At 40.8% G+C, this 25,673-nt stretch overlaps 1 protein-coding gene across 1 annotated transcript in view; it reads right to left on the bottom strand.

Annotated features, from left to right (window-relative positions):
- Positions 1–513: 513 nt before the first annotated feature.
- Positions 514–25,673, bottom strand: part of RASSF2 (Ras association domain family member 2) — an 84,480-nt gene continuing 59,320 nt past the window's right edge. The window contains exons 6-11 of the mRNA XM_077469485.1: positions 18,389–18,552; positions 17,883–17,984; positions 15,426–15,477; positions 9,583–9,704; positions 5,403–5,500; positions 514–3,057 (exon numbers count right to left, since the gene is read on the bottom strand). Coding sequence (XP_077325611.1) covers positions 2,988–3,057; positions 5,403–5,500; positions 9,583–9,704; positions 15,426–15,477; positions 17,883–17,984; positions 18,389–18,552 — 608 coding nt within the window. The 3' untranslated portion in view covers positions 514–2,987. The remainder of the gene's footprint in view (positions 3,058–5,402; positions 5,501–9,582; positions 9,705–15,425; positions 15,478–17,882; positions 17,985–18,388; positions 18,553–25,673) is intronic.

Genomic DNA, 25,673 nt, shown 5'->3' with positions numbered 1-25,673 from the left:
AGCAAAAAGTAAAATTTCAAAATTGTCAGTCTTTTTTTTGTTATATCGCAAAAAATAAAAACCAGAAGTGATCAAATACCACCGAAAGAGAACTGTATTTGTAGGAAAAAAAGGACATCAATTTTGTTTGGGTACAATGTCACACGACCGCGCAATTGTCAGTTAAAACGATAGTGCCTCTTCGCAAAAAATGGCCTGTTCATTAAGGAGGTAAATCCTTCTGGTCTTTAAGTGGTTAAACATGTTATATGAGCTGCATCCTCTTGATTGTAATGTAGGATACAATTAGATTGTGGAGCTATTGACCCTGCACTACCTCAACAACAACACAGTACATATTATACAACGCTATACGCATATTCCTAATTCCCTAACAGGCAATGTCTAAATCCTTTTCCTCCCAATCTTGTGAATTTCAAATGTGAACATTCTTATGCTAAACACAGAGCATGTAATCATATGGTTTAGCCATTGATTTGGTGAATGTAAAAGGAAACACAAACAAAACTAAAATGTTACTGCAAAGTGCTTTATTCAGAAGGGAAGGGGAGCTGGGCAAATCAGCATCATCTGCTGCAAAAAAACTTCACATTTGTTAGATAGAAAAACACAGACAGACATGACATACATTTTACAAGCTCAGCACAATCCAGCAATATTACAAAACATACACATTAGTCAATGTAATTGTACACAGGGTCATTAAACTGCTCAAATCCCATCGCTAAACAAAGCGCCATCATCTAAGCAGTGTACCTTCGAGGACTGGTCATCACTGGGGACATGGAAATAGAAGGTGATATCTCTGGCTACTCCCATACATTAAATGGAGCTCTGAGGAAATATAGGATTTCGTGTCCAACATTCAATTTTAAAAGAAAGATTGTATACGGTACGTTATTTCTTAGATGAACATCACCATTGAAGATCTGTGGAGCTAGTATTTTTCCTGCCTTCTGTTGGATAAACCATCTATCTTCATGTCTAGGTTTCCATCTTATGGCTGGTTTCACATCCATGCATTGCAATATTACACAAGGCAATGCACAGGACTTCTTGATTTCAGTCATTTAGAATGGTGTCCGAATGCACAAGTACATTAGGTTTCAATGGACCCACACTGCACCGTACCACAAAATGTGTTACGGTGCATTTCGTTATGAAAATAAAAAAAGTGCATTTTTTTTGGTCCATTGCCCTGCGTGGCAGCCTATTCCAAATAAATTGGCAGCCTTAGAGCTAGTTTACACTTGCCTCAAAATATGGCTTCGGACACGCCATGTTAAAGCTCCTTGAACGCCAGTCAAAGCTCCTGTCACTAAATAAAATCGTTAATTTACAATCCTGTTTACACCTGCTTTTGCTTGTTGCTTCAAGCAAGCTTTACCATAGACTTCTATAAAGGCTTTGAAGACACTTTGAAGCACCACTGAAGCTACATGGGGTATCATTTTTGAAGTGAAGACAATGCAAGTGTAAACAGGACTGTAGGCTAACCATTTCTTTTAGTGACAGGAGCTTTGACTAACGTTCAGAGAGCTTTAACAAAGCCTGTCCGAAGCCTTGTTGAAGCCGAAGCAAGTGTAAATGAGCCCTTAATCCAACTTATTATCTATACTTATCCAAGCATCACTAGAAATAATTTGTAAGGAAGTATTGCACCACAGACATAAGGAGTATTCATAAGCAGTAAAAGTTCATTTTATTGCTTAAAAACATTCTTCAGTAGGCTGGAAAATTCAAGACCAATTTAGAATTATTATTTTAGGAAAAGGGAATAATTTTTCAACTGCATGTAGGCTGGTGCTCAGGTTAACCAGAGAATGAAACACCATGGTGGGTCCCATGATGTGGTGAGCAGCACAACAATGGGCAAGCCTCTTACTGCTTATTAGATAAACGTTCTGACAATCTATGAATATCCTAACTGAAGGTATCAGTCTTGTCCCCAGTGCCTTCAGTTCTTCTGTGAGGACCATCACTAGGTTACACACTAGCTCAGTTTGCCGTATTTATATCAGCTAGTTCAAAAAGAACTGTTGTGTTGCTAATAGCATCATTTTCAGTAGGCTCCAAAAGCAAAGCTGTCATCTGGGCCAGTATCTGTAAATGCACCCCGGTGTCCTTTCTCACATCATTCATAATGCTTCTTCAGTGAGTTTTTTCATTACGACAAAAGTTACATTGTTTTAAACATTGTGCTTATGATTTGGAAGCATAATCCTTTCCTGTATATTTTTCATACCTAGACTGAAAGATGAGTTGATGTTACCAATTCTATTTGCCCCCCCAATCTTCACATTTGCAAACTGGGGTGCTGTGAACCAAAACTCGATCTATCATGACAAAGACATTCATCGCTAGGTTTTACAATCTATAATCTGTGGCTGGAAATGAGGGAATCTTTGAAAATACAACCACAATGCACTGGCTTGCAAACTGCAATCCAGAATGGGCCGAGGCTTCATGTCTCTGCATCATTAGGATCAGACATCGCTGATGTGACCATGACAGCAGAACTATATATACATTCATATGGTTTTTATAAACCTTTCAGTAAATTTGGTCACAGAAAGATTTGGCCCGATTCACCCCACTGATAATCTGATTAAACTCCAATATCCTGCAACATTTTTGTTTACTTCAAGTAAGCAGAAAACACTTTACGTGTATTTGATCCTGTGAACCATAGTGGTTGAAATTCATAACAACACAATGTAATGTAGCACAATAAGGTCACTATATAAACAAAATAAGGCTGGGAGTTCATTTCTTTTTCCATATCTTGGAAATAATGCAGTGCTACTTGATTCAATGTGTTATTGGAAGCATTACAATACAGTGCAGTCCCCTCCAATAATGGAGAGGGTTAAGCTGAATGTGCTTTTTTTTTTTTTTAGAATGAAGATTCCATGGCTGATTCCTAGAACCAGGCTGGGCAAGGTGATGGGTGCACGCAATCTGGGCTCATTTGCAGAATGCAGGGTCTATATGGTGGCAGGGTTGTTAGCCATGTCATGCAAGCGCTGCTCAATTAAGAATCGGAGTGATGTGTACCTGTAATATAGAAAAAGAATTCTGTGATACAAAGACTGGAATAGGAAGTTCAAGGAAAGCTGTTAGGACAGCTATGCATCACAGCGGAGGATCCAGTGCCATGCTAAAGGCATCCCTTGCCTAGAGGCAACACTAGTATGGGCAGGTACATCACCAGTCTACTCTGCCCAAAAACTAGTGCCAACTCTAAAACTGGCAGCCTCCAGTGATGGCTGTGAGCCTCAGCTGAGAATATAGTTTCCTTATCAAGAGATCCCCTTAACATTGCTGCACATGTATAAAAATGATCATTCCTATTTTCTTACTGGATCAAGACACAGGCAAGTACAGGCTCTAAATCAATGTACGTAGGCAGCACTAAATGGCTACCAAATGGACACCGGATTGAAAGACTAATCATTTTCAAACTTGAAAATGAGTGCGTTTGTCCTACTCCTTAATACCTGTAACTGTATATACCAGCATTTTTAAAGAAACCATGTTATCCGACATCAGTTTTTACATTAAAATCTTGCAATTGTAGAGAATAATCAGTACTTGTACGCTTCACGACTTAGGATTTCTGACTCCGTACACGAGAGAGAGACAGCGCAATAATACTAGGCTCATTATTCACAATTAACACTGACTCGTAGGGGCATTGCATAGGGAAAATTTAGGGTGCCAAAGTTTGTTGCTGTATCATCACTGGTGCATACAATTTTAAGGTTTGACATGTTGGGTATCCAGTTACTCAGCCCAACCTAATCTTTTAGGTTTTACAAAAAATTGTGTAATGTGTTGCGTTTGTGTGCTTTAATGTCAACATTGGTGTATTTTCTACTGAAATGTTACCCTTGATGAACTTGTTGCACTAATACTATGTGAGATAAAAATCTGGAAATACCCCTATTTTATTCTTTAGGGTCTCTGCCTTTAGAAAATATATAATGTTTTAGGGGGTGGGGGCTAGGTAATCTTCAGGCCTAAACTGATTTCTCAAACATGTGTGCAAAAAAAGGTTCTGGCGGATAAAGGGTTAAAAGGCTTTCTCACACAGCAGCAGCTGGGCCTGGTTATACAAAGGAACCCAAAGTAGTATAAGTACCAATACTTTTTTTCAAGTACACGCTGATACAGATACTATTTTTTATTGTCATGTGACAGTGGCACATGTGTCAGTAGTTATTTTGTTGTTTTTTTTATTTTAGTTTTTTATTATTTTTTAAAATGTTATATTTTTCTGTTTATTTTTTATTTATTTATTTTTGGGGGGGGGGGGGGGGAGTGGAGGGCATCAGGTTTTTTTTTTTTAACAGTTTAACTTTGAAACATTTGGCGAAATTTTAGGACCCCTGATATCGCCCCTTTGAGACAGGGAAAGGGACGGAGGAAAGAGATTCCCCAGTCCCTTTCTCTGCAGCCTCAGCTGCATTGAAAATGAATCAACAGGAGACAGAGGGTCCTTCCCATTCATAAGCTGGAGCATCGTAAACACCGGTTAGTGTTTCGGTTATGATTAATGGACAGAAGCAGTGATCACTGACTCTGTTCATTCAGAAAAGGAAGGAGCTGGTAAATGACAGATTTGCCGGCTCCTTCCTCCTCTCTCCATCCTGAAAGATCCAGGGCAGGGGGAGACCTGTGAAGGAGCTGGAGAGCCTGGGAGGTCATGGGGGGACCAAAGGAGGACATGAGGGGACTGAAGGAGGAGCTGGAGAGCCAGGAAGCATGCAGAGGGACCAAAGGAAGACATGGAGGGACTGGAGGAGGAGCCGGAAAGGACACAGGGGGCCCGGGGGATGACATAGCAGGGGACCCAGAGGATAAAACGGATCGTGACCCGGAGGAGGACACGGAGAGCCAGGGAGGATGCAGAGAGCACAGAGGGGGACAGCCAGGGGTGATCAGTGTGGTGGTGGGGGGGGGGTTACAAGCACCGATCTCCCTGACAGCCGTGGGAGGGAGAGGAGGAGAAGCGGCTGTCAGAAAAGCGATACAAGGGAGTCAGTGCTTGTAACTCCACCCCAGCCATCACCCCTGAGGCTGCCTAAGTATCGAGACAAGCATCAGAGCATTTGCACAAGTACATGTACTCGTATAAATGCTCAGTATACTACAGTACAGTATGCCCTGATACTAGTATCGGCATCGGTGCAACCCTAGCTACATGAGTCACTTTGACCTGATTATATGTTTACTCTAAGAGAATAGAGAGCTGGGGGTTTATTTAGGAGTTAGCTATTGAAAAATATGCATTTCACTCAGCAACTATCTTGGTTGCTCCTTTTTGTTGCTTTCTGGCCATTTCATCCGTGCAGTTTGTACGGAGCACACAAAGTAGCCTCATAATAGCTTTACTGTACCTCCTCGTCAACTTGGTGATTTCCCTGTCCTCTTCCTCCTTGAGTTTCATAATGAAGCTGTTTAGTACAGGCATCTCAAACTTAATGTACTGTGCCACCTGAGAAATACAACAAACATAAATGAAAGAAATTATAAATGCTTAAACAGAAAATAGTACATTTGCAATGCAATGTGGGCTGTTACTAAGGCTGATTTGCAGTGCCCTCTCCGATGCTTGTGTCACATTGATGTGTCCTCATCCAACATTCTGACCATAAAATAAAAAAGAAGATTTTTTTTAAAAAGTAAGGTGCTACAACACAATCTAAAATTTACAAATGCAATATCATTAAAAAAAACTCAAATTAAATTAGTATATGATAATAAAATAAAGTGAAAAAAGGTTTCATATTGACAATATAAATAAAGTCCATAGAAGATAGTTCTTATAAAAAAAGCTCCAACCACCGTGCCTTCTGATAATAAGGCGCTCAAATGATTTCTTCAAATTGTGCTCCGCCACTGTGAATACAAAGTGCACCCTTACCAGCCACATATAATGAATGCGCCCTTAATAACTTGGGGTATCGTTCGCTCTTAAAGCAGAACCTTCAGTCATTTTTTCCACTTCCCATCTATTAAATCTTCTGCCCTTGTCGTTTTAACTTTGGATAGCAAAACATTTTTTTTCTGCCAGTAAATACCTTATACAGCCCACTTCCTATTTCTTGTCTCGTAAAAAGCCTAGGCTTATGACATCATGCACAGCTCTCTCTCTCTCTCATTCTCGTGAGTGTTTGCCAGGAAGGGAGGGGGGTGAGTCATAAGAGAGATAATGAGAGCTGCAGAGCTAGAGGTATGCCTCTGTGTGTCTGTGTAAACCCAGGAAGTGAACAGGCAGCAGCTTTCAGCTGCCCACAGTTAAAATGATTCCAGCCAGACTTAGTGGAGGGAGATTTCTGCAGCATATTTGGCAAGTACAGAATCACAGTATATATATAAAATAGTATGCAAAGTGGTTGAAGGGAAGCTTCGGAATGGCAAAAGATGTTTTTATTAGAAATTGTCAGCAGACTGCAGCTCCTCTTAAGTAACAGATGAGAAGATCCACACATGCCTTATGGAGATAAACCAGCCACTCACCTCTCAGATTCCTTCTCTCTCCCCCCAGCAGCCCAGACCCAGAAAAGATGTAAAATTCCAGAATATTGAAATTCCGTTTTTATTAAAAGGTAAAAAAATTAAAAAAACGATTGTACATTTACATTTTATGGGGCTCAGGTCAGCACCAACATAAACAGCCTTGTTTTTTTTTGGTCGCTCAGACGAGGCGGTGTGCGTTCCAATGACCAGAAGTGCTATCCAAACCCAACAGGAAGTGAGGTCACCAACATTTTTTGCTTTTTTTTTTTTCTTATTTATTCTATTTTTTTTTTACACTGTCCTTTTTAAGAAAAAAATAAATAAAAATGTTGGGTCATTTTTATTATTATAACAAGAAATGTAAACATCCCTTGTAATAGAAAAAAAGCATGACAGAAACTCTTTAATGTGAGATCTGGGGTCAAAAAGACCTCAGATCTCACATTTACACTTAAATGCAATAAATAAAAAAAAAAAAAAAAAAAAAAAAAAGAAGATTTTTATTTTTTTAAATTTCTCCTTTAAGACCATTGGGCGGAAGTGACATTTGACATTGCTTCCATCATCCAATGTTATGGAGCGGAGTGGGGGCCATCTTTCCCTCATTCAGCTCCATGCTACCAGCGGATCTGGTAAGCGGCAGAGATGACCCCAGCATGTCGGGAGGGCGCACCTCTCCTGCCGCCAATAAAAGTGAACTTGCGGTGAATCTGCTGCAGAGACCACTTTTATCTGAAAGAGCACTGTAAATTGTTGAAAAAAATACTGGGGTTATGGCAGCTATCTCTGCAATAACCCCGGTATTCTACGTCAAAGTACCAAGGTACAATAACAGCAGGTTTGCAGCAAGTAGTTAAAGGTGCATTCATTACTGTATGTATGGCTGGTAAGGATGCAGTTTGTATACACAGCACGAATTGAAAAAAAATAATTTAAGCACCTTATCAGAAGGCACAGTGGTTGGAGCTTTTTATAAGGACTATCTTCTATGGATTTTATATTGTCAATATGAAATTTTTTTCTTCATTTGTTTTATTAGTGTGCACTAATTGGAGTGAGTTTTTTTTTTATGGTATTGCATTTGTAAATTTTAGGTTGTGTGATAGCACCTTACCTTTAAAAAAAATTCTTGTTGCTTTTAGGTGGGGGGTCAACTTAACGGGGCAGCTTCACATTTTTTTTATTGCGACTTCACTCCAGGTTGGCGCCAATTTTACGCACATTACTAACCATACACGTTAATATTTCTCTTTGTTCAGCCCCATTCTAAGCTGTGTGGATGGCGATGGAATCTCCCCTGCTGCATATTACCTTTTTACAGCCGCTACTCCCACAAATACCTCAACAGTGACTACATCTCACTGGATGCAGTTGCTGTTTGGTCGACGATTTTCTGCCTGGCTACTTCAATTTTCAGGTGGATGGCTGAATAAGTGACGCAGCACCAAGATTTTCTAATACTGTTTTGTATTATTAAAAATGGACAGCGCTGAAATTACAAATTGATAATAATCAAAAATTCATGAAAAGTCCAGCACAGAAGAATGAGAATACGTCCATTGCATTGGATTGCGTCTTCACTAATCAGCGGTTATTTTTCATAACTAATTGGACTAATTCTTCTGCTCTGGACTTTTCATTAATTTTTGATTATTATCAATTGTAATTACAGCACTGCCCATTTTTAGTTGATTGCATTTTGTGTATGTGTGCATTTCATAGTTTGGCAGCTGCTTTTATTTTTTCACTTATGCACTATAGCGCTGTATTTTTTCTATTGTCCTTACTGTTTTGTATTATTTTTATTTATTTTTTTTACAAGGTTGCTCTTTCTTACATTTATAATATTAAAGTGGAACTTTACTAAAAACTGTTTAGAATAGAGGTAAAGTATTTTGACAAAAAAGACATGCAAAAGTGATTTTTAGTCCTTTATATAAAGCCTGGCTCATTCTGGCATGTCGGGAATTAAGCCGGGGGCCAGGAACAATGTAACTCCTGCACAGAGTGGTAGACGAGGTTTGGCCGTGGAAGCTGAAAAAAAAAAGTCATTGCTGGAGGATAGCACAGTAAGAGGTAGGTGCGGCATAATCCGCATCCATGTTGTGCATACTCGCACAGTATTACAAACGCCCACTCTTATCACAGGTTTAAAAGGTAAGAGGTCTACATTAGCCACTAGGGAGAATAGATTAGCCATTATCACTCATCATCCCTTCTTAAACAATTACAAAGTGGAGAAATACAGCACCGCAGCACCTGCCTACAGCAAGCCGCAGCACCTGCCTACATAATTAAGCAATATGCCTGTCCCTCTACACAGTTTGTCATTATATAATATATTTCAGTATTCATACCAAATAGCATGGATGAAAATATTTCCCTGCCAGCCACTGTATTCTGGCAGCTGGCACCTGCGACTGTCAGAATACCCAAACCGTGACTGCATCTGATTGGATGTAGTCACTGTTCAGCTGACAATTTTCCCAATGGCTTCTTTGATTTTTCAATCAACGTTTGCAGTACAAACAAGGCCACCCATGGCTCAAGTTTTTGGCACCTCAGAATGGCAAACAGCTATCCTTATATAAAAGTCACTATTGGATTATTATTTATTTATTTTTTAAAAGGGACCACGCATCAGCATTAGTACTTAAAAGTACTATTGCAAATATAATTGTCAGTTGTGCTTGTAGCAACTGATCTAGTCCCATCTATTATTTGTTTGGTATAGCCTAAAATAAAAAAATAAATAAAACGAAAAAAAAAAAATCAGATTGGTTGCTATAGGCTGGATTCATATACATTTGCACTGTTGGTACACTTAAAAAATAAATAAAAATAAAATAAAAAAAGCCCATTCAAATCAATTAGGCTTTACTACAACAAAGTTAGTGGTTGACATAATGCATATTAATGTGCAAGCAGAATTGCACTGAAAATATGTGACCCTGGATATAGGCAAGAACAATATCAGTTATTTTATTGTTGCTCTTGTCCAAGGTCATTATAAAATAAAAAACAATATCACATCAGAGTGTCCAGAGTGAATCTTACATCATAGGTGATCTCTTCCACTTGATCCTTCTCCATCAGGAAAACCTTACACACCAGCTCACAGGGACCATGCAGAATTCGAGCAACAAGAGGATAGTCTGTGTCCTTCAGCTTCGCCTTCTCTGTAGGGAAAGGGAGACTGGATATAACTTCATCTTATAGTGTACAAAGAATGCATGCTGGCACTTTGGATCCTAAAGTACACGGACACTTTACCCCTAATTAATAACATAAATATAATGTTATTTGTGTGCAGTAACCCATTGCAACCAACAATTATTATATTAAAGAGTGCCTAAACTGCAGATTGTGCCCAGAAAAGGCAAGCAGAGAGCAAATGACCAGTCACCATTATTGCCCACTGTCTTTCAGCAACTTTTTTTTTTTTACAGTTATACACGTGGTCTGTGTGGAGGCAACCATACTGGAAAATGAGCAGGGCTTTGTTTCACCATGGCAAATATACACAAATGTTACATTTTTATTTTAAAGCAGGGCTCCAGGCTCCTTCAGGAAAATAAAGCAGGCAGGATAAGTGACTCTAATAGATATGTATTTCCAAACTGTAGAATAGGGATGTAGTTTGTAATTAAAAAGGGGCCCCATACCAAAATATCCTTTTGCCCTATTGCTCTATGCACAGTGTTATGTTGATGGATTCTGTTACATTTGTTATCAGAACATCCATATGATAGATCTTTTCAGATATGAATATGAAATGATAAATAGGGGCTTGGGCTCCTCAAAGAGCTGTGTAAAGACTATCCCTTTGACCAGAAGGTGGTAGCAGCTGACTGTTTGAAGATCATATATTTTGACTCCATTGATATGCTTTTGTATTAGCTTTGAGCTACGTGGCAACAAATCATTGAGCCATTATACTAATTGATAGAATGAGATTGGAATTGATTTACAATATTTCTTATTCTAGTGTTTAACTGCAATACATTTTCCTGAAGAAGCGGGCTATGTCCCGTGAAACGCAATCTGCTTCGAAGCCAAAGCAAGTCTCTCATCCCCTACTGCAGTGGGGTTGGTGAGAATCAACACTAAGAAGAGAATTGTATTGCCTTTTTTGATATTATGTCTGTGGTACATGTCTACATTTTTCATGTCTATAACATTTCAATCTTGTAATAAATATTTTAGATACAATTTTGTACCGTTCTAGTCCTTCCAGTCAGTAGTTAGGGGGGTGAATTTTTTTTTTTAAGTCAGCAGCTACAAATACTGTAGCTGCTGACTTTTAATTTTAGGACACCTATTTGCATAGCTCCCAACTGTCCCCGATTCGAAGCAATGTCCCTCTGTCCCTCATTCCTCCTCATTTATTCCTCATTTTGGTCTGATCCATATAGATGTATATATAATGCACTTTTATCAAAAAGTGTTTTCCAGTGCTAAACCTTTCATCTGATTTCTAAATTGCTGCATTTGTAAATTCCAAAAGCCAATATAAATGAATAGAAGTGATAAAAAAAAGCACTTGTGTGTTTAACCAATCTTGTTTTTTTTTTGTACAATTCTCCTTCAAAGAGGAAGTAAACTCTCCCACTCTGATGCTTCTTTTCATTTAGTCCATTATAATAAGTCATTATCAGACTACAGCCACTGTAATCCAGCCCAAATCGCATATTACTTACTGTTTAAAGAAACTTTAAAAAACTTGTTTCCAGGGGTTAGGCAGCCCCATCTTGAGTCCACAGTGGAGTGTATTTCCGCCCTTACATTGAGCACTTCCTGTACTGTTAACCAAGCCTCCTTCTCAATTCAACGTTTCTATTGCAACCCTGCTTCCCTGTTCATAGCTTACTTGTTTATTTCATAGTATTTACTTGTGCCGATGTCTAATGTTTCCCTTTGTCAGTCTTAGCTTCAGCTGATAAGACTGCAGTAATGGCCAAGTTTAGACTGAATGACAGGTCACATGGTCACATGGTGTGTAGGAGGAAGCTCTGAGTGATTAGCAGAGTTCAGTGTTGTGCCGTAGGAAGTCCTGATAACAGATAGATAAGCACAGAGAGTGTGCCTTAAATGAGGGGAGATCTGGGCATGCTCAGTGACTTCATTCTACAGAACAACAAGGATTACAACAATACTAAGCAAGTAAGGAGATATCTACAAGCAGTGTTCATTAGGGTTTTTATGCTTATTTACATGGGACAAAGTTGTGGGGGAGGGTTTACAACCACTTTAAAGCGGGCATAGCAAGGGGTGTGTGCTATGCCTTCATACTTTTGCCGATAGCTGTCCCTTATTCCCATCTCAAAAAGTTGGGAGGTATGCCTATTTGTCCTGGAATCCAGTGGTGTCTTCACCCAAGCCGATTTTTCAATCAGCTCTCGGTTGCTGCTGCAGCCATGTCTTATAAGGGAAACCAGCAGCCAGCTCCCTACTGCGGATTTGCGAAGCATGCTGTGCTTTGTGAATGGCCTGGTGATGGAGGAAGGTGAAGGTGTGCCTCAGCAAAGTCCCCCGGTAGTGAGAGCGGCTACCTGCCTGTCAAAAACAGGTACCCGCTTCCCTCCCCCCCCCCCCCCCGAAAGGTGCCAAATATGGCAGTGGAGGGGGGGGTGGTGGCGGGGAGATGAAGGGGATCTTCCCCTTTTGGGTGGATCTCCACTTTAACATACAATGTTAGAAATTTAGTCATTCAAGAAAAATTGTTCTATCCTGCTCATCCAAATTTTGTCATCACTGTGGTCGAAAAACAAATGCCGATTTGACCCACAGATTAGAAAAGCTAACAAACTTGCTTAGAACATTATTTTCTTAAGAATTTTCATTCAAATATTCATCCGGCTTTAGAGTCTTCATCAGGGCTGGGACAAGGGGTAGGCAGGAGGGGAAGGTGTCCTGGGCACAATGGTTTATTGCAGGGAAATAGCGGCGCCCTGACCCTAACATTAAGGGAAGGGGGGAGGGCGCAGTTTGGCATCTTTGCCCTGGGTGCTGGATGATCTTGTCCCAGCATTGGTTTTCAGAATAAAGAATTGTGATAGATGTGGGTTACTGAATTGCACACACTGTACATTAACTTAAATTTAATTCATTAAATAGAGTAATGCTTTAAGATATTTTACATCTGCTCAAATTTCTCAAACCTTTTAATTTTTATCTAAACAGATTTACCATGATATGCTGTATAAACACCTAAATATACTGTCATAATACAGACTGGCGGCACAGAATTACCGATCCTTTGACAGGTAAAACATGATTATTTTTCACTTATGCATTTAGCCAGTTGCTTGAAAACATTATTCTTTCAGATCTTGTCAGCTGAAGTGCAATAGCTTTTGGTAAATTTTCCTTAAATGCTCATTATTAGTTAATGAGGACTGGATATTTGTGGGATGAATGAACCACAGTCCTTGGGGATGCCATCAACAAGGATTTTCTAAGCAGACTTCCTGGCTCTACTCATTATGGTCAAGTCTAATACAACCTCCATCTACAGTACATCTTGCCACAGAAGTCCCTGAGAAACATAAGGCCTTAAGCCCAACTCCAGGCACAACAAGTGTTACCCATGCTAAACAACCCCCCCCCCCCCCCCAATTGCAAGGCTTAAATACCTGTTTAGTCTAGGGGGTACAGGGAGTGGCTGTATTACACACCCTTCTGCTCTGGCACAGGAGCAACTTAGAGAGGAGTCTCCATGGGACTGGTCATAATGTTGGAGATATCCTGCAGGAGTGAGGAAAAAGGTAAGCAATACAGCCTCTTCTGAAACCTCTGGACTTCAAGTGATTGTAAAGTCTCCTTTCTTTTTCTATAAAAATAACAAACAAGTTATACTTGCCTGCCCTGTGTAATGGTTTTCCACAAAGTAGCCCGGATCCCCTCTTCTCGGGTCTCTCTTCAGCTCTCCTGGCCCCTCCCTCCTGTCAATTGCCCCCACAGCAAGCAGCTTGTTATGGGGACACCCAAGCCGAGCTGCATTCAGACACGAAGCGCTGGTTCACTCCCACCTCCTCTCTCTTCTGACTGGCAGCAGCGGGAGCCAATGGTGCCGCTGCTTTGTCTCAGCCAAATAAGGAGGGAGAGACCAGACAACTGAGGCACTCATGGACATTGCTGGATAGAGATGGGGATCAGGTTAGTATTGGGGGGCTACTGCACACAGAAGGCTTTTTATCTTAATGCATACAATGCATTACGATAAAAACACCTTCTGACTTTACAACCACTTTTTTTTTGTGCCTGGAATTGGGCTTTAGGCCAGGTTCATACTGGTATGACACGTCTGTCATCCTACTTTGCCATGCAAAAATCGGTCCTACTTGTACCCGACTTGAATGAACGGAATAAGATTTCTTTTGACAAACTCATTCATCACGTCGGATGTCTAAAGTCGAATGGTTAGGACAAGCATCCGACTTTAATGATATTCAATGGGGTGAAGTAGGACCAAAGTTGGACCAAAGTTGTGCAGGAAACTTTTTTAAATTCAGACTGACCAGTGAAGGCGACTCTCATAGGGAACCATTGATTTATACACGTCATGCGACATGAGCTCCCAAACTATGTCCTACCAGTGTGAACCCAGCCCAAACCTGCCAGCTTTGAGCAAATGTGTACATGGGCTTTTGCTTGCATCTCCGTGGATTTTCTTACCCATACAACTCAATGTAAATGCATATGCAGCTGGACAACTCAGAAGCAGCTTAAAGCATCTCTTTAACAGGCAAATCAAGTCAATTTAAGCACAAATCAAAAGATCTAAGCCCAATCGCTAAAATCTCATAATCTTTGGCATGTTAATTACATTTTAAAAGTTGCTTTTAATGTATTTTAAAATCTGCTACTTTCATTAAAACAAAAAGGTTTGTGATCCTGTCATGAAGGGCTATGCTCAGGCACTTCCTGTTGTGTTTGAGTGTTGGACGTACCAGTAAATTTCGATACACTAACAAATTGAAGCCAAATTCTGGCTAATACTTTATAAGCAGTTACAACAGTTTTTTTTTCCTGTTGTAATAAAGGTCTTGTCAATGCTAAATGGTTTGCCTCATCTCTAACTGAAACATTCTGCTTGAAAACGTGTTCTTTTGAAAAACAGACTTGCTGTTTGGATCAGCAGGTAAAACTAGAAGAAAGCCATAGCCCTTGTACACACGGTCAGACATTCCGACGGAAAATGTCCGATCGCACCATGTCGTCGGATAATCAGACCGTGTGTGGGCTCCATCGGACTGTTTCCGTCTGAATATCTGACCGACAACAGCAGGGCTATAAAAAATTTCCAACAACGTGATCTGATCCTTTGTAGAGAATTACGATCGGACAAAGTGCCACGCATGCTCAGATCAAATTCCTAGACCAAAACTATTGGCTGCTAGCCTGAACGTAGTCCCGTCGTAACGAAATAACATCATCTCGTTACGAACGATTGGATTTTCCGACAACTTTGTCCGACCGGACAAAATCCGTCTGACAAAATCTGACGGAATTTGTTGTCGGAATGTCCGACTGTATGTACGAGGGCTAAAAGAAATCTAATGCAGCCATCACATCTAAGAAATGGTAAGCTTCAATATAATGAATGCTTGCTTTTGGGTTTAATACTGCTTTAAAGAGGTTATTGAAAATAGTTAAGTAATCATCTGTTTTTCCATTGTACATGATGGTCCACTACCATGTGGTAGTGTTCACATTTTATATTGTTATCATTGGGGAGCTATAAATGTAACCATGCACTGTGTGCTGACTCTGCACAATCAGAGATCATAGCATTAGGAGCATATAGAGACAGTTGTGTTTTCAGTTTCCCCGCAGTACTGTAATAAAAAAATAATACACAGAACCTTTGAATATCATCCTTTAATATAATCTCTTACCTCCACTTGTATGCACCATATATAGGGAGAACTCTGCAGATGAATTCTCAATCTGAAAATAAATTGCCACACAATTAAGTTGTTTTTGCTATTAAAATATTTATATCAGAATAAAACAGCATTTAATAATATTTAAGCTGTACTTGATTTGCCTACGTTCACTATACAGTAGTTGGTTTTTAAAATGGGGTTTAAGTGAATCTACATGAAAAAAAAACAAGAATCTGCCATTGAAATAATCACGATTTATTTTTTCCTTTCTTTCATGGTCCTTTATTTTCTGCTCTAATTATCGATCCTGTTCAGTATCTCAGCCCCAAGATATATTCCCTCTGAGGGGTGAAACCATTGTATCATGGCAGTAGAAATTGATTCAGTATTGTCACCTTCCCCTCCAGAGCATCTTCAAAGGACTATAAAGCAGTTTAGGCATGCCAGCTCCTCCTCTGGCATCTCTTAGTTGTCACCATGAAGAAAGTTCCTGGCCATAACTACAGCGGTTGGTAAGGTTGAATAAAGACACCAGTCCATCCAGTTGTTAGGTGTGCGTGTTCATAATAATTTCCTGTATATACTGTGCTCACCAAGATACCCATCCAAGAGTTTTTTTTAAAACCTAAGAACACATCCATGAATAAAGAATGGCACAAAAACATCCTCCGAGAGCAACTTCTCCCACCATCCAAGAACAGTTTGGTGATGAACAATGCCTTTACCAGCATGATGGAGCACATTGCCATAAGACAAAAGTTATAACTAAGTGGCTTGGGGAACAAGGCATCAAACTTTTGGGTCCATGGCCAGGAAACCCCCCAGACCTTATTCCCATTCAGAACTTGTAGCCAATCCTGAAAAGGTGGTTGAACACCCCCCCCCCCCCCAAATTCTGACAAACTCCAAGCATTGATTATGCAAGAATGGGCTGCCATCATTCAGGATGTGGCCCAGAAATTGATTGACAGCATGCCAGCCGGGTGTATTGCAGAGATCTTGAAAAAGAAGGATCAACACTGCAAGTATTGACTCTTTATATAAACTTAATATAATCGTCAATAAAAGCTTTTGACGCTTATGAAGTGTTTGCAATTATACTTCAGTATACCATAGTAACATCTGACAAAAAGATTTCACACCACTGAAGCAGCAGACTTTGTGAAGGTTAATATTTGTGTCATTCTCAAAACTTTGGGCCATGGCTGTAGTCGTTTCTTGTAACTGAGGGCCTCTAGTCCCCTTATTAAACTTTGTTGCCCTTCTCTGGACTTTCTCCAGTTCCCGCACCTCCCGACTGATGATTGGAGTATAGAACTGGATGGAATACTCCAAATGTGGCTGAACTGGAGTTTTATAAATTGGCAGGATCATCATCGTTCTGTCTCTGGAGCGTATTCCCTTTTTTATGAATGCTAATATTCTGCTAGCTTTGCTTGCTGCGGCTTGGCATTGAGATTAAGAAAATTCAGCCTTCTGATCTGAATTTGTTTCCCTTGCAATGGCTCATATCAGCCAACCAGTATTCAATCAGATGAAGTCCGACCAGAACAAGATGAATTCTGATTGGTTCGGGTTACCGCAATGGAGAATTAGCATTTTAGTCTTTACGCAATAAAGAGCTTTAATTATTAGAAGGAACCTGTCAGGACAGAACATGGGAGCTATCACTGCTGATTTGTTTGTGAAGGTGAAAACCTCAGGGCCTGTTAGTCTAGAAAGTGAAGGGAGGCTGAACCTAAGTATTTGCAAAACAGGTGCTGGGGCAATAACCCAGGGAGTTCATTCTGTTCTGGTTTGATTCCAGCAGAGTAAATTCCTATTGGTTGTTATGGTTTCCTGTACTTATTCATAAGAGTTCTCTATTGGAAAATGAAAAAGGCATTTGTTCATGCGTTTTCAACAATGCTTGCTTGTATTTAATCATCGCTGTAAAAAGGTGTATAAAAAGCGTGTGTACCATAATGGGCTGAAAACTTCTATACAAGAAAATAAAGTCAAAATTACCATACGTGTGATTTTGTAATTTAGAAAAAAAAAAAAAATTCTGGTTGCTCCTTATGTGACTAACTGGCAGTGATGCGGCAGACACCTTGTAGCTACAGCACAGTCCGGCTTGTGGTTCCTTTATTAAATTCCATTAGGATAAGGCAATATAAAAGTATACATTATATTACTCTGAGAAGCAAGAGGTTACTATGACAACATTTAGCAGCTTTCATTGGACAGCGACTGCGTTAATGTTGTGTAGTCAGTATTCCTCAGCACATAGGTGTGTGCATTATGTAATCTTCAAAAAAATCTGAATGCAATTAGATACATACAGTAAAAGACTGCTTCATGTGCCATCTGTGGTTGCTGTATTGTGTCTAGGGCTGGAAATTGCCAGGAAATCATGTCAAAAACTCCCCTGGATGGAATAATAATTACTCTTGCTGTGTGATAATGGCAGATGGCAGCTCTTACCTTAAATTTGTTGAGCAGCAGTTTCAGGACCTGTGGTGTGGACATGGTGCTGTTTATCCTCACATTGGTGACGGAGCCATATGCTGGTGTGAATACAGATGTCTACAGGATGAAATATTCTAAAGTTAATTTCGTTATTTAAAGCAGTTATTCATATAGTGCTGATAATTTATGCAGTGCTTTACATAAATATTGTACATTCACATCAGCCCCTGCTCTAAAAGAGCTTAAATTCTAAGGTCCCCGTCTTACTTGCAAGCATACACATACTAGGGCCAATTTAGATAGGAGTCAGTTAACCTACTAGCAGGCCTTTGGAGTGCAAGAGGAAACCAAAATACCTAATGAAAACCACACAAGCACAGGGGGAAAATTCTAACTCCGTATAGGTAGTGTAGCGTTTGGGATTCATATCGATGACCCCAGTGCTGCAAGTTAATTACTACAATCAAAGACAAGCTCAATATACTGTACATGTAATGGGTCATAAAGTGATCACACAGCACCTTGTGGTTGTAGAAGTGTCCATTAATAGAGAACCGGTGGCGCTTGATTCGCCTCTGCTCCCCTGGGGTACGCAAGTTCCCCCTTCTTCGTACTCCAACATCACTGCGTGTGCGCATAAGCTGTGGGGTATCCTCCTGGGAGGGTTTTTCCACTTCTTCACTTTCTGAAAATAAAGCACATGTGGACTACTTCAGTAAGGTAATACAGAACACCTATGATTTTTAGAGATCAATAGCCAACAACTACTTAGAAACCATCTCTTAACTGGTGCATCTACACTGTACAGTGAATTCTCTGTGAAGCATTATGCTGATGGTAACTGCATTGTGCACATCCCAATTGATCTTTCTAGCGTATTCACCCTGCCCTAAGCATGAGTAAATGTATTGTTTTTTAGGGTTTCATTTGGTCGCCCCTAAGCCCAGTGTTATTGTCTGCCTTCACATGCTGCTGTGGTGTCCTTGACATTAGATCCCAAAGCTACAATAATCCTGGGTTATGAATATGCGTCTTGTCAACCACTATGAGGTTTATTGGCAAAGGTTCAGGGTGGGAGAGGACATAAATATTTGGTTGTGGCCTTATGAAGCTCTTCCCCACCTGCTCATTTCATGGGGAGGGTGTATGTTGGATATCTAGTCCTCCTAGGTTGCCTGCCTAGAGAGGGCAACCATGTGCTCTGGAGACTAGTCCAGAGATTGGGGTCTAGGCGCACACTATCCTGGTGGATGTGGTCTTCTAAGGGGGTGTGAAACTGTGCCTAAACATGGAACACCATGATGGAAATTTGGTGGGGATTAGCTAGAACTTTGACGTCTTACCCAAGAGTTCATTGACACTTCACATACTGTACAGCCAATAGCTTCAACTCACAGGATGCCAGGCAAGATTCTTTACCTGTGAAGGCTGGGAGTATTTCTCTTTTTTCTTTTTTTTTTGTTAAACTAGAGCTTTTTGTGTCCTCTGGGGTGCCCTGTGCCCCAACCCTTTCTTCCTAAAAAATGGCCAAATAAGTTCTCTGCAGGCAAAAGGTCATTGCCGGAGTTGGTCAATTGTTCACCACTGGTGGGTCAGTAAGTACTATGAGGCAATTATGGAACTACTGTTTAAAGCTGAAATTTGGCTTAAAATTCCCTACAGCTTTAGTCACATCACTTTTCTTTAAAAAAAAAAAAATACTTTTTTTTTAATGGAGCAAGAGAGAGAGAGAGAGTTATAACAAATGTGTGATGTTTTTTCTTTTGTTTTGTTTTTTTGCGATCAGTACCATTGGGGAGATTGCCTTTTGCTTCTATTAGTATTTTGCAGACAACCCAAAATGTGGGATTTTTTTTTACTTTTGGTGAAAACAGTAACATGACAGATAGAGGGTGAATCTCCCTAACAGGGACACCAACAGTATTACATGTAGCAAGGACCTCCAAAGCCCTAATGAGGACCTCCATAATCAGGGATAGCTGAAATCTGTCTTTGTAGAGCGGGTTACAAGGCATGGTGGGTGTGATGTAAGATGGAGTGAGGGGCGCCAGACATTTTTGGAATGCAAAAGAGATTTATTGTCTCTTAACAGAACTGTGGGAGAGCGGGTTAGGGCCAGGACACCCTTAAGTAGATGCAATGATATAATTAGCAGACTCCAAGACTTCTATAAGTAGACAGCTATACAGGTGAAGGCCTCCTAACGGATGCCACTTCTGTGTTAGGTAGGAACGCCATCTCACTGGCAACAAATCTTGTAACAGTCGCTCACAGTAGTTGTACTTAACTACTGGCAACACAAAATAGTTTGTCTCTTACACTACAGTCTCTCACTGTAGACTTTCACTCACTGAGCTCCCAGTCTCTCACTAGACTTCCAGATTCAATAGCCACTGAATCTCCGGAGATCTTCCACCTGACGCTTGAGAAAGATACTTCTATCTTTCTCAAGCGTCACCCCCGTTTCCCTGCTGGGTCCCTGGCTTGGCACTCACAGATACCCCTCAAACGTCACCCCTGCTGACCCGCTAGATCCCTGGCTTCGCACTCATCGATGCTCCTTAAGCATCACCTCTGCTGTCCCGCTAGGTCCCTGGCTTGGCACTTGCTGAAGTTTTCCCACTTCTTTACCGTCCCTGGCTGGTGAGAAGACTGCTGAGGTACTGGCTCCAGCTTACTTACAGTGGTCTCCGGTAACAAGGTGGATGGTTGGCAAGAGCTTCCCCTCCACCTCCGACCACAACTGGTTCCCTGTCTGGCTGAACCGTTACTCTCGGTTGGATTCCAATCCTGCAGTCCCAACCCTGCACTGCTTCTCCTGCTTCTGGATAGACCCTCAGACAGCCTAGCAGCCAGATGTCCCCAGGATAGGCCTCAGGATTCTGGCCTAGCAGCCCGGGACAGCATAACACACGTCCACCCAGACAGCCGTCCAGGTGGCACAGAACCCCGATCAACTGACTCCACCCAAATAGGCTCTCCCAACAAGCCAAGGGGTTAAAGTGGATGTAAACCCACTCTCAGCCTTTCTAAACTACTGCAATATTGGTTATCTAGAAGAATATACATGCCTCCTGCATGTATACTTATCTGTCAAATGTCTCCACTCTGTCTGCTATGAGACCCGAAAAACTGCAGATTTTGTGGGTGGGTCTGTTTTCCAGGGCTCAGTGGGTAGAGTCGTGATGTCAGTAGACTCCCCACCCAACTCTATGCTCCCCTTATCAACATGCATTTTCTCCTGTGTATTTCTTACACTGAACTTCTACTATGATCACTAACATCCAGTCAAAACCCAGAAAAGTCCAAACATGACTTCAGCATGCCAAATCATGCTGAGATATGGAACAGCCAATCCTTGCAGAGCAGCAGAAGAAAGGAGTGGGGGTAATTAAAATATAATGCTTGTCTCTTAGGCTAGTGCACGAGATATGTAAATCACCTGTCACTCACAGCAAGGGGGAGGATTTGACAAAGTTTTTCTCTGTTTGTCAAGATTTATATCACTGAAAAATAAAAGAGGATTGCTCAGAGCTGAATTAACGGGCAAGACTGGGCTCAAATGATAGGAAATCTTATACTCTACATTAGGACATAAAAAAAAAAAAAAATTCTGGGTTTACATCCACTTTAACCACTACAATACAGGGCACTTTCGCCCCCTTCTTTCCCAGACCAATTTTTAGCTTTCAGTGCTCTCGCACTTTCAATGACAATTGCGCGGTCATGCTACGCTGTACCCAAATGAAATTTTTATCATTTTGTTTGCACAAATAGAGCTTTCTTTTGGTGGTATTTATTCACGAAAATTTGGAAAAAAAAACAATATTTTATTCTATTTTAAAAGAAATCCAATCAAATAGAATTTTGTCATAAATTTAAGCCAAAATGTATTCTGCTAGATGTTTTTGGTAAAAATAAAATAAAAAATTCTGTTAATTGTATAATAATTGGTTTGTGTGATCACGGACATATGTACGCAAATGATCATGTACAGATGTGTGCAGTTAATCACAGACATATGTATGCAGACAATCATTGGGACATGTGATTTTAGTGGGACATACGTTTCTTTTATTATTTGGGGACATGTGTGTTTTACACTAGACTGGTGATCAGTGAGTAAAAAGCTCATACTCACTGATCACCAGCCGGCTGCAGCGATCCGCTCTCCTCTCCTCAGCAACGACTTCCGTGTGAGGAGGAGAGAGCCGATTGCCTGGCAACCGGCTGTTTGTTTACATCAAATGATGGCTGTTATTGTACACGGCCATCATGTGATCAGGAGGGTCAATCACAGAGCCCTCCTGCCGATCTGAGATGCGATGTGTCCGGGTGACACTAGCGCATCAGGATCGCACTGCTGCGCAGGCACGCACGCGATCCCCCTCCTACTGAAGGACGTTCCTGAATTTCCAGTCAGAAGGAGAGAGCGCCCACGCGGCCGTATATATACATTGGCCAGGTGGGAAGTAGTTAAAGAAACCCCTGCCAATTGGCAGAGATACCACATCCATTCATAATCTGACCTTGCTAAACCCTTGTGTATCTAATGTCACCAGCATAACGCCACCTAGCGGCAGAAGAGAGAAGGTGCAGCAAGTCCAGAACTAGAGAGTAATCGGTGGATCTACTAACAATTAACCAGGGCAACTACGTACGGCCTGGAAAACTAAATTTACTAGCAACCCTGCCTAAACACCAGGGTGCTACATACACTATACTTTACTGTGTAAGCAAGGTAAAGTTTCTCATCAGGAAAAAAAAAAAAAAAAATCAGGTTTCATGCCAGGACTTCAGTTTTCAGGAGACTTGAGAAAATGCTATAACCATCCTTCATGCTAAAGCCAAATTCCAGTTTATCAGCTCAATACACAGAAGAAATATATATGTGCTTTTATGTGCTTTGTGCCATGTGTGCTTTTTTTCAAAAAAGATTCACAATTATTTTTAGCAAGACAACTTTGTCAGATAGCACATCCAAGTCTTAGCCCTTGTACACACGATCAGACATTCCGACGGAAAATGTCCGATCGGACCGTGTTGTCGGATAATCCGACTGTGTGTGGGCACCATTGGACTGTTTCCGTCTCAATATCCGAAGAACAAAGTTTTAGAGCTGGGCTATAAACCTTTCCGACAACATGATCCGATTGGACTTTGTCCGATTGTGTGTAGAGAATTCCGATCGGACAAAGTGCCACGCATGATCAGATCAAATTCCTAGAGCAAAGCTATTGGCTACTAGCCTGAATGTAGTCCCGCCCTAACGAAATAACGTCATCACGTTACGTACGATCGGATTTTCCGACAACTTTGTTCAACCGTGTGTATGCAACACAAGTTTCCGACAAAATCTGACGGATTTTGTTGTTGGAATGTCCGACCGTCCGTACAAGGGCTTAGACCACCACTTCAGCAGCAGCAGCAGCAACAAAACAGCTTGGTCCTGAGCATACCCCAAGCCTGCTGATTCAACAACTGAGAATAATCAGTACATAGATCTGTAAACACTTATGTTGCTCTCTCTCCACTCATTGTTTGACTGACCGGCCCAATGTGGAGTCTCACCGATTTCTAATGTTGGCCCTCCTGCTTCTAATCTGATTCATGTGGTTTTCAGAATGCTGTTGTAAAGACTACTAAGCCACATTTAAAAATACATTTAATACCTTCATTAATTTATATCATGATATTTTCACAGGACAAAAAGCTAAGATACTGGAGTCCTACTGTCTATGTTGAATTTTTCTTTTCCATTCCATTGTGTAAAATGTAAAAAGTAGATGGGCAACTATGCAAGCAGGAACTAAATGGACAGATTAAAAAAAAAAAAAGGCCTATAGGTAAGGCATGAATATTTACTAATAACTGAAATATTCATTTTTGGTGACTTTCTGAGGTACTCATCTAGTACACGTATGCAGATTAGGAGTAGTGACCACACTGACGTTCCTGATTAGCATGCTTGTTTCATAGTATTGAAACTGAGGACAGTCAGGCAACTAGCCTTTTTAAAGGTCTGTACTGGAAGCCTCTGTATGTCTTCCACTTTGAACGTACACCTCTTATCCTGCGGTTTATTCTGCCACAGTGTAATAAGAAGCAGGGACCAGAGGAGGGCACTGCTGCCTAGGTATCAGCTTCCATGTATGTGTATCTCTGCTGCCATTCAGAATACAGGTTTGCCATAAACACAGCATCCAGTAGACAATGCGGAGCCTGTGGCAGAATAATTGCCTGAATTATTAAGGTGGCCAGGCTGTGACCAGCTGATACTATGAATAATTCATGGGGACAGCCCGACAGATCTGGGTGAGCTTCCAAGGAACATGTAATCTCTCCAGCACTCCTGCCTTGTGACATGCAACACTCTTACATAATAACATATGGAACATGAGTCCTAAATCACCAACATAAGTATATGTACTGAATGTCTAACTTTGTCAGCATGGTTCTGCCAACTTGTGCAATGGCTTGATGCATCACAACCTAATTTAGGGCATGCATGAACCACTCAAGGTTAATTTCCCAGCAGAGAGCAGACAGGTTGGAGCACATTGCGTAGCTCCCAAGCAGTCATGTTAAAGACAGTGCGTACTCAGGGTGTTTGTGGCAAGAACACACAGGGGTACTGGAAGGTTATCCCGTGTTTCCCCGAAAATTAGACCTGCTGTGATATTTGGGGAGGGCTACAATATAAGCCCTACCCTGAAAATAAGCCCTAGTTTAAAGTGGTTGTAAACTGCTAGAATCCTCTCTATCACAGTATTATATAATGTAAACTGTGTGTGTTTCTGTAATCTAATCTTTAGTCAAATACCTTTGGTACAGCGCCGAGCGGCACTCAGCTGATCATCTCGGCCTCCCTCTGCAATGCTCTGATCATGGAAGAGAGCTCAGGCGGGCTATGGAAGTGCCGAGTGGCACTATAAGAAGGTATTTGACACAATAGATTACAGAAACACACACCTTTTTTTATTATTTACTACTGTAATAGAGCAGAGTCTAGCAAACCACTTTTACTTCACTTCACACTGGGGATTCCTGCCAGACAAGGAAGGAGAGGGGGAGAGAAGACCGCACATTAAATGGCAAGCCCTACCCCGAAAATAAGCCCTACTGTGTTTTTGGTTGCCAAAATGAATATAAGACCTGGGCTTATTTTCAAGGAAACATGGTATTTGCCATGACAGAATCATCATGATAGAAAACATCTGCTGTCAGGCAACACAAGACTGGCAATAACCGTACAAGAGAACCCACCATCAGTGACCAACACCAAGTTGTAAAATTCTAGTGGGGATGAATACCATCGAGGTGTTTGTCTGGATTGTCTGGGGACAGGAACCAAGCCAAACATACATTATCAAGATTGAACTTCTGCACAGAAGTTACAGTTGCTGCAATTAGATTTCTTCTCATGAAATAGAGGCATCCGGTGTGCCATCCAGTGTTAATTAGTGTTTTAGTCGACTAAATGAATACTATTTTAGTCGCCTAAAATACGACTAAAACTAAAATGCTATTTTAGTCAAAAGACTAAAATGGGACTAAATCTAAAATGCAATTTAAGTCAAAAGACTAAGCCCCCGTACACACGGTCAGACATTCCGACATCAAAATCCATCTGATTTTTTTCTGATGGATTTTATCCGAAACTGGTGTTGCATACACACGGTCGGACAAAGGTGACGGAAAATTTGATCGTTCAGAACGTGATGACGTTTGTTCATTGCGACGGGACTACGTTGATAACACTGGACTGTAGTGCATGTTCATACCTCAATACCATAAATAATAGCA

Source organism: Lithobates pipiens, unplaced genomic scaffold (genome assembly GCF_037356315.1).
Source record: "Lithobates pipiens isolate NorthernLeopardFrog02 unplaced genomic scaffold, aLitPip1_a1.2 Scaffold_8, whole genome shotgun sequence".
Lineage (NCBI taxonomy): Eukaryota > Metazoa > Chordata > Amphibia > Anura > Ranidae > Lithobates > Lithobates pipiens.
The sequence above is the reverse complement of the archived record's forward strand: the minus strand, read 5'-3'. Positions and strand labels throughout refer to the sequence as shown.